At 41.9% G+C, this 19697-nt stretch overlaps 1 protein-coding gene and 1 long non-coding RNA gene across 2 annotated transcripts in view; one reads left to right on the plus strand and one right to left on the minus strand.

Annotated features, from left to right (window-relative positions):
• Window positions 1-19697, minus strand: part of LOC133096448 (uncharacterized) — a 211717-nt gene that overhangs the window by 18419 nt on the left and 173601 nt on the right. The gene's annotated exons all lie outside the window — the stretch shown is intronic.
• Window positions 10739-19697, plus strand: part of TMEM26 (transmembrane protein 26) — a 39478-nt gene continuing 30519 nt past the window's right edge. Inside the window, exon 1 of the mRNA XM_061198001.1 lies at window positions 10739-10994. Within this exon, the coding sequence (XP_061053984.1) occupies window positions 10804-10994 (191 nt within the window). The 5' untranslated portion in view covers window positions 10739-10803. The remainder of the gene's footprint in view (window positions 10995-19697) is intronic.

The raw sequence follows: 19697 nt of genomic DNA on the forward strand, positions 1-19697 counted from the left end.
TGTTTCCTGTGTAGTCATGTTCAGCTTTTGTTGTTGCAAAATTTAGGAATCAGACAATCCTAGCCAGAGTTCCCACAGTTCTATCACTCCTAATTTGAGTCAGAAATTTGAGTGGTTACAAAATATTCAGATGACTGCAAAATATTTCCTTAATTCTCTAACTTACCAGCTGCGTGAACTACGATGAATTATCTGCTCTGGAATCCAGTTCCTCATTTGGCAATGGGGATAATAATACATCCCCTTTCTATACTGTGAGATCACTTTAGAATCTCATGGGATGACTCCTAAAAGCTCTTCTAAAGATACAAAGTGTCATCACATCACTGGGTGTATTACTATTACTGCATGACATGCATATGCATTTGTAACTGTGGGTTTATTTTGAATTAAAAATTCCCAAACCTTAGGAAACAGATCTTATCTCTTATCATGACAAACACCTTAGGTTAAATGAAGGATGGTTACTAGGTGGCTCATGTGCTGCTCCCCTCCCTGACCACTGCCCTGGCCAGTATCCAAAGTCTACCAGGGATGCACTTTACCACTGAGCTTGGGAAGAGCTTTAGAATTCTTCTAATGCCTTGTATTCCTGGCGGCCACTACCAGTGGACCTGAGTAGGCACACAAGTGGATACCTTGTTGTCATCTCTGAATTAGTTATTAATTAATCAATTCTGTGGGCCCTATGGACTTGCCAAAGGAATGTCTAGATTACTGTTAATTTATATAATGCAACATAGATCTATGGAAGAGTGAGGAACATATGTCCAACCTTAATTGCTGCATTTAGCAGCCATCAACTTTGCAGCTGTGTCCCACAGCCTTTGTGACCTTTGTGTTCGGAAATACAGACATGTCTGCTCTCCTCTGCAAACTTCTTTACAAATTCTGCAGGTCGTGGGAGCTGTCTTTGTAGAAGAGAGTTTTTTGAAAGGGAACAAGAAATCAGAGACACTGTGGCAAGAGAAGAAAATAGGCCGTTATCCACCTTCCTCACCAACCCTTACTCGCCTTCCTCCCCAACTAGAGGCACAACTAGTCCTTCTGGGGCTATTTTCCCTATTCTTCTTCAGATTACACAGAAAAAAACAGAGTTCTCTGATTAAAGTTAGCCTAAGGTTTTATGTTTCTTTTTTCACTGAGTCATACAAAAGACACAAAACACATTCAGCTCAATCAAAATCTAACCAATCATATAGCGTTATTAAACATAGCATCGACCGAAAGAAAATATGAACTCCTTGCCCAGGAAGGATGAATGCCAAGAACAGAGTAATTTTCTGGCTTTGTCTTTCATATCTATAAATTTTATTTTTGTGCAAGTCACTACGTTCCTGAATAGCTGTTGATGTTAAACGTTGGGGGAAACTTACAAATGGGCAGTGAAATGCATTAGGGATTACCAGATGTTAGCTAGCCACACTCCGTGAGAACCTTACTCACATCTGTTTTTGACCTCCAGAGTACATAAAACACTTTCTTTTCTCTTCTCTTATTCAATCTCCTTATTTTTGTGGCCAAGTATATATTGGATGCAAAAACTTTTCAGACCAAAACTTGGCATGTGAACTCTTGATTTGGCTGCAGTTGGGTTACTACCAATTTGCAAAATAAAGTATGAATAATAATCCAAGCTGTAAGAGTGCAAGTAAAGTAAATCTTTACCATCTTATCAGGGAATATAAATCATTCTGGCACATACGTCAACCTTAATTTCTGTGTAAAAGTTCCAGATGTAGTTATGATTCTATTTTATAAACATAACCAACTTGTTAGGAATAATGAGAGCGAAAGACCCCATGGATCTCATGAATGGTCCTTCCTCATGAACACAATCTGAGCCCAGAGCCTTGGAATTCGGTTGAGTTCACTTGACAGTGTTGTCTCTATACAGGTTTTCCTGGTCTCTTTGTTCCCGTCCCTTACTCAATTAAACGCCTTTTCCCTCTACTGATTTTCTGCCATGTATATGCCTCCTCTTGACCTACAAACAATAGATTAGCCTTCTGGGGTGCAATCAGGGCCAAAAAGGGAATTTTTTTTAGAACACATATCTGCAGTAATGATTTAGGATACCAACCTCCACTACTTTGTGTATTTCAAAGTAGGCTTCAACATGAAACTCTTGCTATGGGTTTTCAAACCTAAGCTCTTGGTCATATCAGACTCCCACTGCAGCTCTGCCTGCCTGGCACCTGGGCATCACCACCTCTCTGTCCACTGTGTGCAGGTCTTGCGTAGACTGGTCAGACCATCTAGGATTCTCAGCCACAGTCGAAGTTGGCTCTCCTTTATTAGGTACCACTTACTGTGGTCCAGGTGCATTACCTTCTCCAGTGCCACAACAGCCTGTTAGAGCAGAACTCGTAGAATGAGGAAAGGGAAGCCTAGATTCATGTACTTGCCTGTAGTTACATAGTTAGGTCACTTGGTACCTAAGCCCTTCACCGGGAGCTGCTTCTTTCCCGGCCATATTAGAAGTATCCATTCTGACCATTCCTCCCATTTCTGCAATCCTTGGTCATTGAACAAAAGGTATCGCCACTCCATCTCCTCTCCTTGGTGTTTTTTTAATCCCCTACTGTTCTTCAATTCTGTACCCCTGAACACTCCCAACACCCCAGGTGCATTCTCCTGGCACCCCATCGAGCTTTTGCCTTCAGCTAAGTGTCATCCTCTGTCAAAGTCAATGTCATCTGGGTTGAACGTCTTCTGCCTCTCTTAACCCTCCAGACATCTCCTTTCTTTTCTCAGAAGCTTGACACATGGATTGGTTTTCTTTTCTAACAAATTTAGTTTTAAGAGACTGTGACTTTCTCTTATCCTTACAGGAACATCGGCTTTCATGTCGCCTTTATTTTCTTCCAGTCTGCTGACTTCCTCCTTTCCCTGTTTGCCCTGCCCGTGACCTTTACAGCTGAGGTCCGAACAGCAAATATTCACCATCCTTGGTTCTCTTAGATCTCCACACTCTGCTCACCCTGTCTGGGAAAACTGAACCCAAGAAGAAGGCTACAACCTACTTTCTCTGTACTCTCTCTACAGCTGGACAGCTGAAGGCTGCCAGAGGAAGCTGCATGTTCCCGCATGTTGGTGCTAATGCTAGCTTGGAATGCTCATTAACCCTTTACTTGCCTTTGACCAGAGTCCACCCTCTTCTCCCTCAGATACAGGCCCAAGGCTTTACCACACTCCTAAAGATCCCCACCCAGCGCCCTCCCCTCACGGGCAGCACGTGGCCTCACGCCCCACTTCACTGTGACCACACGTCCTCGAGCCTGATCTCTGTCAACTTCCCATCTCCTTTCAGATTTTGCCTTACCTAAATCCACATGCTTCCTTCCTTCCTTGCAATCTCAGAGGACAAGAGGTCTCTTCTCCTGCCTGGAATCCCTTCCCCCTGTCTCTCCATTTGGCTAACTCCTCCCTCCTCTGTTAAGGCATCTCAGATGGTCACTCTTCCGAGACGGGCTCCGGCGAGCTGGTCCCACAGTTGGGTCAGGTGACTCCCATCTACCCTCGTGCTTCTGACGTGCTAGTGTAAAGCTGCTTAGGTGTTTGCTGCCTGGACCAGGCTGGGAGGTCCCCAAGGTCAAAGACCTGACCCTGCTCACCTTCAAATCCTCAATGTAGTGCAGGCCTGTCACCTAAAAGGGACACAGTTTTACTGATTTGTTTTTGTTATCAACTTCCTTCCTTAACTGAGCTGGATGTGTTTCCTTAACAGTCTAGACAAAAAAAAACCAAAACAAAACAATCCCCCCCCCAAAAAAAAAACCCACCAGACTAATAGACTCAATAAGGACGTCCTATGCTTTCACATCTCATTTCTATTAAAAAGAAAGATTTTATAGATAATTCAGTATATAACATATATTATGTGTGTGTATATATATATATTTATACATATACACATACATATTCATAATTTTTTTAGTACTTTATGTGCAATAAAAAATATCTTTTGTTTTCCATTCTTAACTCTATTATAAACTTTAAATAAGTCACCTGCCCATTCTGGCCCTCAGTTTGCAAAGTGAGGAGGCCGGACTTGGTAAGCTCAGTGAACTCTTCAGTAATGAGATGATTGTTTGATGACAATGATAATCAAGCAGAGACTCTAGGCCTGGGCGACAGCAGAAAAATAACTGACTCTGCTATTCTAAAAGTATTTTCAAATTATCACATAATAATTCCCTTACCTGACATTTCTAAAGTGAGCTTTTGAATTTATAAGCTGCTTTCAAATTAAATGAAATAATCAGATAAATTCTTACATTAGTATACCAATTTCCTTTTTGAAAATACACTTTTAAATTTTATAATAATTTTAGATTTACGTAAAGTTTGCAAAGATAGTGCAGACAGTTCCTGTATACCCCTCATCTGGTTTCCCTCTTGTTAATATCTTACATTACTACCAACCAAACTCTAGACCTCATTTGGACTTCACTAGTTTTCCACTGTCCTTTTTCTGTTCCAGGATCTCAATGAGGACACCACATTCATTCATCATGTCTCATTAATTTCCTCTGGGCTGTGAGAGTTTCTCAGTCTTTGCTTGTTTTTCATGACCTTGATGGTTTCGAGAAGTACTGGTAGGGTATCCTGCAAAATGTCCCTCAATTTGAGTTTGTCTGATGTTTTTCTCATGGTTAGACTGGGGTTATGGGTTTTGGGGAGGAAGACCACAGAGATACAGTGCTATTCTCATCACATCATATCAAGGGAATGTATACCAACATGACTTATCACTGTAATGTGAACCTTAACCTCAGTGTCCTTTCATGGAGCAATTTCATATTCGTTACCTCATGTGACTCTTTTAAGGATCATGGCGTATGCAAGCCTGGCATCCCCAGCTCCATTTTACAAAGGAAGACCCGAGTTGGGGGTTGGAGCCAAGGCATTATGACTGTCACCCTATCAATCTCTCCCTAGCCCCCTGACAATCTCTTCTAAGTCACACCTAAAAGAAGCATTTATAAGAAGCATCTTACGATGCTTTCCTGTATACATTCATTTTAGTGCTCCTGTGGTTAAGAATTTTCATGATTAAATGCTACATGGTATCTTCACGACTATAGCTATAATCCTAGGCTTATTTGGACAAATCCAAAATGGATCAACATGTCCAATCAACCAATCAAGTAACCAACTAATCATTATTTAAATTCACATTTGGAATGAACTTTCTTTTTTCAAACGGATTACTTGGTGTTTGATAGTCATACTTTATTTTCTGAAAGATTCAAGCCTTCTTACCAGACCCCAAAAATCTTTAAAAGAAAGTTGTTTCTTCATCTGTAAAACAGGCTTGTGATTTACATAGAGATACAATATTTTGGGTGTGTATTTCAATATGATAGGAAGGGGGCCTGATAACTGTCCCTCTGGAGACACTAGTAACAATAATAATCATTGGTATTATAATGATAGCAATAATAATAGCTAACATATTTAGCTCTTACTATGAGGCAGAATCTGTGCTAAATGATAATCTCATTTCATCATCAAAATCTATGGGTTAAGTGCTACTTAACCCATAGATTTATATCATTTTGCAAATGAGAAAACTGAGGCTCAGCGAGATAAGGAAACACCAAAGTTTACACAGGTCATATTCTTGAAGCATTTACTTTGCTAGGGCTGCCTTAATAAAATACCACAGACTGGCTTAAAGAACAGATATTTGGGACTTCCCTGGTGGTCCAGTGGTTAAGATTCAATGCTCCCAATGCAGGGGGCCCGGGTTTAATCCCTGGTCAGGGAACTAGATACCACATGCCACAACTAAAATATCCCGCATGCCTCAATGAAGATCCCGCATGTGGAGACGAAGATCTCACATGCCCCAACTAAGACCTGGCACAGCCAAATAAATTTAAAAAATAAATATTTAAAAAAAAAAAAGAACAGATATTTACTTTCTCACAGTCCTAGACCACAGAGAGCAGTTTGCTTCTGTCTGAGGCCTCTCTCCTTGGCTTGCAGACGGCCGCCTTCTCGCTGAATCCTCACATGGCCTTTCCTCTGTGCATGTGCACTCCTGTTGTCTCTGTGCACCCAAATTTCCTCTTTTTATAAGGACACCATTCAAATTGGATTAGGACCCACCTTAATGGCTACATTTTAATTTAATCACCTCTTTGAAGACCTTATCTTGAAACCCACTTACATTCTGAGTTACAGTGCTAGGGGTTGGGACTTTAACATATGGATACTGGGAGAACATAATTCAGCCCATAACAGGAATTGTGACTCAAACTCAAGCTGCATGACTCCCAAGCCAAAATCTTAACTATTTAGCTATCCTGGGAGATGAATCTTATACCTTCAGGGTAGCAAAACCGCCAGCATTTTTAGACTTACTTATCATCACAGCCAATCATGCAGTGTTTCCACTGATCTGTGGTCTCCCTCCATGTGATTGAATGAAGCACTGAGCTCATACCAATAACATTTACTACTTTATTATTTACCCCATCATTTACAAGCAGCTGGCCTTAGAAGAAGACTCAGCTATGATACCAGCTGGGGAATAACATATTTCTGTTTTGGGGTGTTGCTTATTCAGCCCTCACTCATATCTTCATTTATTTATTCAACAAATATTTACTGAGTGTTTGCTATAATTTGGGCATTTTTCTAAGCACTTTAGAAATATCAGTCAATTTAATCCTCATAATACATGAAGGTATTATCATTATTCTTATCTTACAGATGAGAAACCAAGGCTCAAAGAGGTTAAGCAACTTGCCAATCACATAAGAGGTGGTGACAAGGCTTGAAGAAGGCAACTTGAAGGCAGCCTCACTCCAGACCCTTTGCCTATACTTCAGATTTCTCTTCCTTGTTAGCTGTTAAAGTGTCTGAAGATTGATAATTACCTCTGACTTTTCCTTTTTTTAAAATAAGAGTAATTATTACAGTTATTAGTAACTTAGCAAAGATCTGTTTTTCCTCTACTATTATATATAATGTGAAATAGTTGCAATTAGAGTTCCTATTTAATCCTTATGTTTCAGAACAGTAAATAAATTTGTGAGTTTTCTGGTTCAAATTTGTGATCTAGCAGCTAAGACTTCACCTTTGAAATAATAGAAAAGATTTTCAAAGCCAGAAAGGATGCAATTAAAACAGTGCTAGAAAGCATGGGGGGACAGACCAGGCATTTTGAGGAATTTCAGGAAGATAGAATACAGATAGGATAGGGTCAATGGAGAAAGTAGAGCAGAAGAAAACAGCTTAAGAGAACAGAGGTGAGCACAGCTCTTTCCATGAGAGCGCCTAAGAAGCTAAAGTCATACCAGCAAGTGTAAAGAGTAGCTGTGCTCAAGGTATTTATTCAATAACTATATTCAGACTGTCTATATGGGGGACCATTGCTACTCCTTACCTAGAGCCCTCAATGATCTCAAGTTAAAATCTTAGAAATGTTCTTTAAAGAAAGAAGGGGGTGGGCTGGGTGAGACTCCTAGTCAGGGTGTAAAGAGAATCAGAACACTCTTGGGGGTGGATTTGGCTCTTGCAGCAGCCAGGGCTGGGGGATGGGGTAGAGGAGAGAAGTCAAGGCAGCTCTACCAAGGCCTGAGTGAGACGCACTGAGCACTAGCTCTCAGAGGCTCAGGGGAACCCTCCTTACACTGACACCACTGCCTGCTTCTGTGTGTGTGCACGTGTGTGTCAGAGTGATGTCTGAATAGGATCAAAATGGGGCTATGGGAGAAATGAACATTATTAGGAGGTTGTGGCTTCTGAGACCAACCTGCAACATTGGTGGCTCTGGATGCAGGCATGACTTTGGATTGCATCACTATTGGGAAGCCATAGGTAGAACCATAATTGCATGCACACTATTTGGATAGTATCAGGCAGGGACATCTCTAGCACTGTAGGTGTAGGAGATTTTTTTAATTGCTCAATGCTTTTTTCTTTTTTAAAGATTATTGGACTCTTGGCTTGAAGGTTTCAAAATATTTTTCACAGCTTCCAGTTTTCTAAAACGGGTTTAGGAGAAAATTAAAAAGAACTAACCTTAAAGTTCTCGTTAATGACAGTTTTGTTTTTCAGATCCAGAGACAACAGAACCTATACTGAATCTAAACCTTCAAAACAGAGAAAAGCAAAGATGTGGGGAAGATGTCAGATTGACCTCCTTTCTTTTTTGCTCACCTCTTCCCCTGGAGAGCCCTTCTCAGGAGACCTGAGAAAGAGAAAAGCAACTCCCTAAAGCAGGCAACTGGTCTGGCACTGTCAGCCAGGTCTCGGTCTCCTCCTGGAGAGTACAAAAATTTCACAGCACATCCACATCAAGCAAGGCCACTCTGTGAGTGTGATGGATCAAGACGAAAATAGGACCACTCTACAATCATGTCTGAACACAGACAAAACATGAACATTGTCCAAACCACAAAGATGACCAAACATTCCCCACCTATCTAAATTAGCTTTAAGACAATTGTAGAATTATTAACCCTACTTCCTGATAGCATCCAATTTAGAGTAAAGCCCCACCTTCTTCAGCCCTCTTTAAAATCACCTAACACAAGCCCAATCCTTTCTAGTAAGTCTTTTCTAACCTTTCTGACAGCTTCTTAGTGTGACACCCCACAGTTCTCCATGGAGTGTGTACTCCCTCCCTAAAAACGTAATAAAACCAACTTGTTCAGCAATAGACGTGTTCCTGGTGGTGGAGGATTTTGACAGGTCTTAGGAATGTCATGTTTCTCTCTGCGCTTTTATTATTACTTGTCTCAGATCATCAAAGAGAAGCTTCCCTGGACTAAGTTTCCTGGTCCAGGCAGTAATTGCCAAGGTTTACCAAGCTCTTAGGACCTGCCAGGAGCTTTATATGAACTAACTCATTTTACACTCACAATGGCCCTACAAGTTGAGAGGCTTAGTACCCCGTTTATAGATGAGGAAACTGAGGTACAAAGGTTACACACAACTCAGTGGCTGAGCCAGGAGTCCAGGACAGCCAGTTGACCCAGTGCTAGGGCTCCAATGTCCACACCACGCTGCTTCCTGCTGTACAGAATCACTGCTGTACAGTCACTGGTCCCTGTGCCATCAGCCTACACTGAAGGGCACTATAATAAACAGCCCCAGGATATCACTGCTAGGTTTCCTGTAAGATATGGAAGAATGCAGACCCACAGGAAAAAAAAAATCTCCTTAATCACAGCACCAGAAATAACTGAGTTTCTTTCAAGTAACCGGATTTTTTTCACCTAACGAAGACAGTAATTGTATAATTCAGAGATTTCAACCTAATTTAAGACAGGTATGGGATGATTTTAAACTGCATAAACCTAAGCAAGAAAGATATTCTCTTTGAGTTTTACTTTCAATTTTACTAATGTGGTCAAGAGAGCATTCCTGCTTGGTAGTAAGAGGACTAGCTTTTTTTTTTTTTTTTTTTGGCCACATCACGAGGCATGGCGGATCTGAGTTCCCTCATCAGGGATGGGACAGAGCCCCCTGAAGTGGAAGCGCAGAGTCTTAACCACTGGACCGCCAGGAAAGTCCCAGGACTAGCATTTCTTTATTTTCCCAGAAAGAGGGAGGTTGAGGCACAGAGGCTTGGAAGGTAATAATTAATATCTAGCAAGATCTCAATAACTTAGCTTTATTTTATTCTATTTATTTTTGGTAATTATCTTCCATTTATAGCCTACTACACTGATTTTCCATTTACAAGTGATAAAAAGATTTCTTTAGAAATTATTTCAGTAAAAATTTGAGTTCGTTTAAGGAAAAATGTTAATAGTGGTACAGGTGGTAGGAGACCAAACAAGGAAACAAAAATCATGAAGGTGCTTTGGGAAACGCTGACTTCAGTTTCCTCCTTGCCTTGGAGGCTGGCAAGTCGAAGTTTACTTCATGAGTCACTGATGTCAAGGGTACAGTTTCCTGCTCCATGAATTTCTCCGTCTGACCTAAACCCAGCTTTACCTTCTGTCTCCTCCTCACCGTCCCCTCTGCCCTCGTCTTGCCACCCTACTTCCTTTCAGAAAAAATAGTGGCGGGGCCGAGACATAATAAAGACTATCTTTTTGCTTTAATAACACCTTGTCCAAACAGTGGAAGTGGCCCGGGCTACCCGTCCGCTAAGGGAGGGGCAGGGAGCTCTGGGAAAGCCCAGGGCGCCTCATTTCCTCTAGTTCTGGCAAGTTTTAATTCTTCAAACTGGGCTGGAACCGTATTTCTAAACCTGCCTGCGCAGCAGATTCTCCGGCTCTCCTGCATCCCATCTCAGAGTCACCATGAGAGCCTGTTCTGCAAGAAGTGTGAGTGAATTAAAGTACTTCAGTGGAAAAGTAAGGGAACCCCCCAGCCCCCGACGTCCCCCTCCCCCTTTCTGGCTATGCAGCCCCTCGACCTTCAGTCCGCCTCCCTCTTTCCAATTCCTCGGAGCGGCGAGGTTCTCGAGGACCCCCACGGAGGCCGGGCAGCGGGGGTCGAGGGCAGGGACAGAGAGACGCCTCCCCACTCCCCGGGAATGGGAGGGGGATGGGCAAGCGCGGGAGAATAAGGCCTGGGAGCCCGAGCAGCGCAGCCCCAGACTCCCCGGAAAGCCCGAAAAGCTGGGTGCAGCATCTCCTCTTTCAAGAGTTCTCAGAAAGTTTGGGGGAGGGGCGCTCCGCTCGCTCCTGTTCGCGGGAGGGCGAGGGAGGACGACAGCAGCGGCAGGTCTCGGAGCTGTCACGTCCCGCCCTCGGGCGGGCTCGGGTGCTCCCGGCGGCGGGGTCTGCGGGGCGCGGCGCGGGGCGCGGGCAGAGCGCGCCGGGCGGCATGGAGGGACTGGTCCTGCTCAACGCCCTGGCCACCCGGCTGCTCTTCGTGCTGCACTCGCTGGTTGGAGTCTGGCGAGTGACCGAGGTGAAGAAGGAGCCGTGGTACTGGCTGCTGGCGCTGCTCAACCTCTTGCTTTTTCTGGAGACGGCGCTGACCCTCAAATTCAAGCGCGGCAGAGGCTACAAATGGTGAGCGCCCCCTGGGTGAGGGAGGGCACGCCGAGTCCCCGGGTGCTGTCCCCTGCGGCACTCTCAGGCGGCCCAAGAGCCCGTCGCCCCGACGATTCTTTACTGGGATGCGGACCCCCTTTGTCCTCGCTGGGAGCGTCGAAGGAGCGCGGGATGCTTGGGCGTCGCTGGGACACAACGGAGTGCCCCAGGGTCCCAGGGCAACACGGGGAAGGCTCCAGTTGCAGCCACGCGCCACCCAACCCCAGGTCTGGCAACTTGAAAGATGGGAAAAAAAGAAGGGAAGCGCTTGCATGCTCTGCAGAAAGTGCTCCAAAGTGGGAGAGTAGTGGGGCGAGGGGGGTGTCATGTGCTCTGCATTCTGAATTTGGGGTGTGGGTGTGCACGGCTTAGCCTGAGTGCATGCAGTTATGGGAATGCCCTTCGCCGGGCACCAGCGACTTGTGTGAGGGCTTGCGCACATCGGGCAGCGCTGGGGGCAGCGCTTCCCGGGGTGAGAAGCCACTCGCAGCACGTCTGTGGTTTCAGCCGCTTCGCCGCAAACCAGCCCCGGCATGGCACTAGCTTCAGGTGTCCTCCGGGCTTGGTTGCTTCCGAGCCGTGGTTAATGGTCAGCCCATCTTGTCAAAGACGGGTTACGATGCTGGTGAAGGTACTAGCAGGCAGTGGTTCAGCCTTCACCTCAACGTGCCAAACTGCAGGCTCTGCCGTGATGCTTTAATTCCTCCCCAAAGACTTGGATGGCAATCAAAGAATTGAGAAAAAGATTCCCTGCCATTTACAAAGAGCCTCTACCTCTATGGCTCCACTCCCAGGAAATTTTCATCCCAAACTTATCTGAGTTAGGCCTCTTTCTGTATTATTTTTTAAAACAATGAGTCTGTGTTTTCATATATGCCATATTTAAGAATACCTACTGCTATGAGATAGAGGAAAATCCTGTTAGCCAATTCAAGAATTATATACATGATGGCATATTAAGAAAAAAGAAAAGAAAAAACCCCTCTGGACAGTTTTACATATTAAACTACAAAAGGCTGTGTATTTCACGACAATCCAAGAGAGAAAATGTGTTGTCTCTTAAAATCATGTGATTCTTGCTTAAATTTTCCACTGTCGAAAATTTTCTAGAATTATCAATGAAGAAATTATTCAAGTAGAAACTTAATTTAATACAACAAGGATTGGAGGAATGTCACTGCCCCTCCCCCCCATTAACAGCTTATTAAGCAAGAGAGATCTGAGGAACTTTCCAGTATGCCTTTCGGAAATCTCAAAGAAAAATAGTATTAGTTCCCCAAATAAGCCTTAGGGTTAAAGAAACAAAAGGGAGAAAAGTGTTCACCCAGCAAGCAGATCACATGAGATTGATTTAGTTTTTACTGAGTAGCTTTAACATGCTAGGGTAAAAAATATCTTCAGTAACATGAGGATGAAGTCTGAGGCTTAAATATGTTCCATGGAAAGTAGTCCTGCCACCAGCCATCATCAGAGCTTCTGGGAGAAATGTCAACCTCAGAAGAGGGACCAGCTCAACTGGCCCTGAAATATCCTCCTTCTTCTCCAAGAGTGAGGGCTTAGCTCACATTAAGTCAAAATTGCATGCCAGTTGTGTAGAAATACTGTAGGCAATGGAACCTTCATGTCCGTATCACCATTGACCGCTGATTGACTCAGATTGATGTGTAACTTAAAACTGAGAGAGGAAAAAAGTTTGGGCCAAAAACTGGTGATGGTCAATATGGCAAATTAAACAGGGAACTGGGGACATGTTTGTATATAGAGCATGGATTCAAAATCAGACAGATAATGGAGTAAAAATCTGGGCTTTCCTACTTACTTGCTGTGAGGCACTGAATAAGTTACTTAACCTTTTTGAGTCTCAGTTTCCTCATCTATAAATACTTATCTCATAGGTTGTTATGAATTAAATGAAATAATATATGTTGATGATCAATGAATACAAAAGAAATGGTCTTTTCTAGATCCTAGAGTTTTTCTTATTTTTCTTCTTATTAAAAAATATTCTGTGTCCAGTGGACATATTTTCTGCCTGTAAAAGACAAAACACTTTACTTGAGAGACTGGCCAATAAACCATTGGTTCAGAGCCAAAAAGCAGAAAATAATTCTCATCTTTATTTCAGAAAAGGCCCATGATGTATATTGTATATTATAGCACTAAGTGAAAAAATTTTTGCTGGCTCAATATCAAGACTATATTTGAGAGTTAGCAAAAAAAAAAAAAATCCTTGATAGACTTGGCTATTATAAAATTTCAGGAACAAATGAGTCTTTGTAAAATGATCTAAACAGAAATGTGATTAGTAATTCTTTGTTCTACTGATGTTACCAAAAAAAACCGAGTCCACAAATATCGTCATTTTCGTGATGGACAAAGGTCACATGCTGTTCTTTCATAAGTTTGAGAAAAAAATCAGAAAGTGGAATGCTAAAAAAATATAGAAAATTATCCCAGATATAACATGGTGACACTTAAAAAGGGTTTGATTTGGGACATACTTCATTTCTGGATTGAAGTTTTCTGAGTAAGGCAAAGCATAATTTTTTGTTGTTTTTGAACGTTAAAAAAAGTTGTCATTAGAAAAACAAGGCCGATGGAATAAAAAAAAAGATAAAGTAAAAATTATGGCAGTATCTGCACCTCTGAGTAGGAAAATGTTACTACAGAGATCTTTATGTAGATCTACATAATATAAAGATATATGTATCTTTTTTTTGGCTGAGTTGGGTCTTCATTGCTGCGCGTGGGCTTTCTCTAGTTGCGGCGAGCGGGGGCTACTCTTCGTTGTGGTGGGTGGGTTTCTCATTGTGGTGGCTTCTCTTGTTGCAGAGCACGGGCTCTAGGTGCGCGGGCTTCAGTAGTTGCAGCATACGGACTCAGTAGTTGCAGCATGCAGGCCCTAGAGTGCATGGGCTTCAGTAGTTGTGGAGCATGGGCTCTAGAGCACAGGCTCAGTAGTTGTGGCGCACGGGCTTAGTTGCTCCGTGGCATGTGGGATCTTCCTGGACCAGGGATCAAACCAGTGTCCCCTGCATTGGCAGGTGGATTCTTAACCACTGTACCACCAAGGAAGTCCCTATATATGTATCTTTCGATCCATTGGTCTTACATTTTTGACTCTACTCTATAGAACCAAAAGTACCCATATGCAAAGACACACATACAAAAATACTAATTTTCATCTTGTTAGTGGAAAATAAAGCTAAAAGCAACCTGATTATTCACCAATAGGTTGGTTGAAAAATTGTAAGATACCCATACTATAGAATATTTTGCTGGTATTAAAAATAATGAGCTAGATTTTATCTATTGACTTTGAGGGATGTCCATGATATGTTGTCAGGAGAATAAAGTTACAGACTTATGTATATTATGGCCTCAATTTTAAAAAAAACAGACTTTTCAAAGAACCACCCTTTGTATCAATTGAATACATTGTCTATTTACTAGTCAAGAAGAAGAAGGAGGGGGGAGAGGAGGAGGAGGAGAGGGAGGTGGGGAGGAAGGAGAAGAGAATGAGAAGAAGAAGCAGAAAAAAAAGAGAAAGAAGAAGGAGGAGGAGGAGAAAGAGGGACAACCCTCTCACACTGAAAATCAATCAATCAATCAATCAAGGCCTGAATGGTGGACTAAACTCTGTTTACACATGAAGTGAAAATTTCTTTTCTGGAACATCAGATCCATGAAACTCCTTTAGACTGCTCTGGGCTAGTTTGAACATTGTTCTTTTTATTAAAATTTGCACCTGGCCCCAAATAAATCAAATGTATAGAAATCATGGTGCAATAAACAGAGCTATAGAGGAAAATGTGAAAAAAATTTCTTGAAACGTAGCAAACATATTACACGTGTCCAAAGAATGTTTCTTTAGCTATTCTTTGGATAGGAAAAATGGAACTAGAGCTGCTGAGCTCAGCGGTCCAGGGACAGGCAACATTACATCAACACTAAGAACTTGCCAGTTGGAGGAGCTTAATTTGTTGGAATCCTATAGGATAAAGAGGGTAAGCCAACGACACGTTCCTTGTTAAGTCCAACAAATGTGTGCTGGTGGAATTTGGCCCTTTTCCCCTAGTATTTATTAATTTCATCTGCTATTCACTTAACATTTCATTAAGATGAATATTAGTATCACTGCTTTATTTTTTCTTGATTTTGTTTTCTATTGTCTGGGCAACAGTCCAAAGGATCTGTGAATTACCATTTAGGTACAGTCAAACAGAAGATAAGATTTCCAGTTGCTTTCTAGCTAATGCTGATAAAATATTCCTCAGTAGATAGAAAAACGATCAAGATTGTGACAAATTTGAAGCCTGTTCACTTAAAAGCAGGTGGTATCTGAGAATAAGTAGAAATCTAAGTTGAATTTATTGATAAAACTGTAGAATTGTAAGCACTGAGCTTTCTTCATCAAAATTTCAAGAATACAAGGTAAATATCATTGAGTTAATAAAACACCTCACTTATATGGTCACCTTTCTGCACTGTCTCTTTCCCTTTTTTTTTTTTAAAATAAATTTATTTATTTATTTTTGGCTGTGTTGGGTCTTCATTGCTGCACGTAGGCTTTCTCTAGTTGCAGTGAGTGGGGGCTACTCTTCGTTGCGGTGCGCAGGCTTCTCATTGCGGTGGCTTCTCTTGTTGTGGAGCACGGGCTCTAGGCGCACGGGCTCTAGGCGCACGGGCTCAGTAGTTGTGGCTCGCGGGCTTAGTTGCTCCGTGGCATGTGGGATCTTCCTGGAACAGGGCTCGAACCCATGTCCCTTGCATTGGCAGGCAGATTCTTAACCACTGCATCACCAGGGAAGTCCCCTCCCTTCTCTTTTATTAAGTTGAATCAGACAACTATTTGTTGACCTGCCTACTAAGTAAGCATGACACATGCTAGACACTGTGAAGAAACAGAAAACAGACACATTTGAGATTTTAAAATAAAACGTAGCATTTCAATGAAGTGTTCAAATGTGTGGGAATAAGAATAATTATGAATATTTAGCATTTTGTGATGTTCGGGCTCTTTCAAGTGTTTTACAGAACTTCCCACTTGATCCTGACGGCAGCTGTAGTTATTTTCTGTTTCTGTTTTCTCCCATTTTTAGGTGAGGAAGCTGAGGCACAGAGCTGTTAAACCATTTTAAGATCATTGAGTTGGTGACTGGGAAAGCAGTCATGTTAAGACTCTAACAATTTAGAGGAGAAAAGGATGTGAGGAGGAGTGATGGGGCAGGGTGGGGACGTGGGCAGGGGATGGTGAGTGGGGAGGGAAAGGGGGCTTTACAGCATTTGAGCTGGAGCAGGAAAAGCAGATATGAGAGAGAAGATTGCCAAGGCTGGGTAAGTAAAGGACGTCCTGAGGGAGGTGAGTGTGGGGCAACGATAACAGATTTCTCTGGAGGAAACACAGAGCCTTATCATTCTTCATTCAGCAGAAATACCTGGAACATCTCAAGTGTGTTAGATGTTTTTTTTTAGTGCCAAGAATACGGAGGTGAATAAAGCAGGTAAAATCCTGCCCTGAAAGAACTCGTATCTTAGTCAAGGGACTCAGAAAATAAAGTAGTAAATAATAAACAAGTGTGCTGAGGGGGAACTGGATAAAGGCAGTCAAAAGGTACAAACTTCCAGTTACAAGATAAATAAGTAAGAGGGATGTAATGTACAACATGATTAATATAATTAACACTGCTGTATGTTATATATGAACGTTACTGAGAGTAAATCCTAAGAATTCTCATCACAAGGAAAAAATATTTCTTCCTATTTCTTTTATTTTGTATCTGTATGAGATGGAGGTTCACTAAACTTACTGTGATAATCATTTCATGATGTATGTAAGTCAAATCATTAATGCTGTACACCTTAAACTTACACAGTGCTGTATGTCAATGGCACCTCAGTGAAACTGGAAGAAAAAAACCAGGTGTGCTGATGAGTAACAATAAGCAGGTAAACAAATGAGTGATCAGAAGTATGAAGGCCTAAGTGGGATGGGTTATAGAGGGATGGAGGACTGGGGGAAGTTTCCACCGGGTGGAAAGAGAGATGTCTAGCTGGGTAGGCGACATGTGAGCTGAGTCCGGTAGAGAGAGAAGGAGCCAGGCAAGGCAAGAGCCAGGGAGACGATGAAAGAAGTGAGAGGAAGAAGACCTATGTGTGCTTTGGGACACTTCTGACATCCTTCCAGAAGACAGAGAAATACCGACTTTCTCTTCTAGTCTTCATTGTCTCTTCTCCCCATGTCCCCTGCCTCCAAGTGAGAAATTCCTTCTAAATTTTATATTTTACCATATCTCATTTTAGAAAATTGAAGTATAGTTGATTTATAATGTTTTAGGCGTACAGCAAAGTGATCCAGTTATACACACATATACATACATACATACACACACATATATGTGTATATATATAGTCTTTTTCAGATTCTTTTCCATTATAGGTTATTACAAGATATTGAATAGAGTTCCCTGCGCTATACAGTAGGTCCTTGTTGTTTATCTATTTTATACACAGTACTGTGTATCTGTTACCATATCTCATTTGAAACATCATGTGTTTGAAAATGTCTGGCTGGCCCCCAACTAAAAACAGGAAAGATAAATTAAGCAGCAAAAGAGATTCCATCCTAAATTGATTGCAAACTCAAACCAATTGTGTAAAAAAACTCAGTGAAATCTGATTTGATTAATCAATTGTATTTAGACGGTTCAACAGCAGAAATGAAAAACCTAGACTTGACAGGTTATCATATAAAGTCTGATCTTGAACAAGTTTTGAGCAGTGTAGAAGAGCTCTGTAGGATTATAATGCTGTAGTATTTGATAATATGTATCTTCCTCTACCAAAACTGCTTACAAAAATGCCACAGAGGACGTTGGGAAATAAAAGCACTCTTCTCCTGATCTTGCTGGGTATCAGAGAGGATGAAGTGAAGGCATTTAGAAGGAGACCCTATGATTTCCATATGGCCAGCGTGGGCACTGGAAATTATCCCAGCAGATAAACTGTTACTCTTCTTATTCACATTTGCTGTCCAGATTTCCTGATATCTCTCCTTTTTAGTTATTCCAATAACACTTTCCACTGTGCATTGGACTTATCAGCACTGCCTGCAGTGTGCATCCAGAGCTTTATAATATGCATTATCTTCACATGTGTTTGTGTGTATGCGTTTTCTATCCTGAGCCTTGAGCTCAATGCAAAAGGGTGACTTAAATTTGCATCCTTTTTGTAGGCATACACTGAATGTTACCAGCAAATGACTTTGTTTTTAGTGATCCGAGTCATGGTTTAGGAGGAAGGGTCTTAACCTATCTTGAGTTAGTACTATGCTTCGCTCCCAAGAAGAAGTCATATTTTCTTCCTTTATTTCACAATGAACTTGGGATCAAATCAACAATTATGGCTGCATTTAGAATGGGACCCCCAGGAAATTGAACCATTGAATGATGCCCATGTTCTTCTCCACCAGTATGTTCAAGTGAGACATTTAAAAGTGAAAATTAAGGCTATAATATTTTGTAACGTCGTGTACTTGACTGGGAGGAAAACAAAGTACAAATTAGTGTGGGCAGCTCCTATGAGTCAGTGTATATGTGTATATCCCTGCTTCTAAATTTCAAGCATTTCTCCTTCTCATAGCAGTGACATTATTATGCATACAGCATCAGGACGAATCTGAATAGCTTCACTTTTACAACAATGGAAAATTCACCTTTACATAGAGGTTTATTTTCCCCATGTGCATTTCCCTCCCTACTCCGGAAGTTCCTCTAAAGTACCAGTATCAGGCGTGTTAGACCTGGAGTGTATAAATCATTTTGTTAAAGAAAACCCGTGGTTTTAAAAAAATAAAATAGTTTTTTTTAATATGCAGGTATGAAAAAATGAACTTTCTTTGAAAGTCATGTTAATGATTGTTAACAATCCACAATTTTAATATAAAATGCCAAGGCGGGCTTCCCTGGTGGCGCAGTGGTTAAGAATCCGCCTGCCAAGGCAGGGGACACGGGTTCAAGCCCTGGTCCAGGAAGATCCCACATGCCACAGAGCAACTAAGCCCGTGCGCCACAACTACTGAGCCTGCGCTCTAGAGCCCGCGAGCCACAATTGCTAAGCCCGCGTGCTACAACTACTGAAGCCCGTGCGCCTAGAGCCCGTGCTCCACAACAAGAGAAGCCACCGCAACGAGAAGCCTGTGCACCGCAACGAAGAGTAGCTCCCGCTCGCCGCAACTAGAGAAAGCCCGCGCGCAGCAACCAAGACCCAATGCAGCCAAAAAATAAATAATTAAATAATTTTTTTAAAAAAGCCAAGGTGGGGCTGATTTCGTTTATTTTTTCTGAATATAAGCTTACCACCCATAGTTGTTCAGGGAGAGGGTTTATATTTTATCTTTGGGTTGTCTGACCTCCAAGAGGTAGCTGGTGTATGACTGACTTAATGTTGTATGCTTATTAGAATAAAAATTAGTAATTCTTAGAAAGAAAAGAAGTCCTCTCTATGATGGATGCCTCTGACAGCCTTGGTTGGGTCCTACAAGAGTCCTTTGCTTTCTTATTTCCCTGATTGAGCCTCCTATTCCACACACCTATTTTATTATTAGGAATAGCCTCTTAATAAATTGGCTGTGCCATTTTCTGACAGTCTGTTAATAATGGGAATGAGGATGATGATGAAAGT

This window comes from Eubalaena glacialis, chromosome 1 (assembly GCF_028564815.1).
Source record: "Eubalaena glacialis isolate mEubGla1 chromosome 1, mEubGla1.1.hap2.+ XY, whole genome shotgun sequence".
NCBI lineage: Eukaryota > Metazoa > Chordata > Mammalia > Artiodactyla > Balaenidae > Eubalaena > Eubalaena glacialis.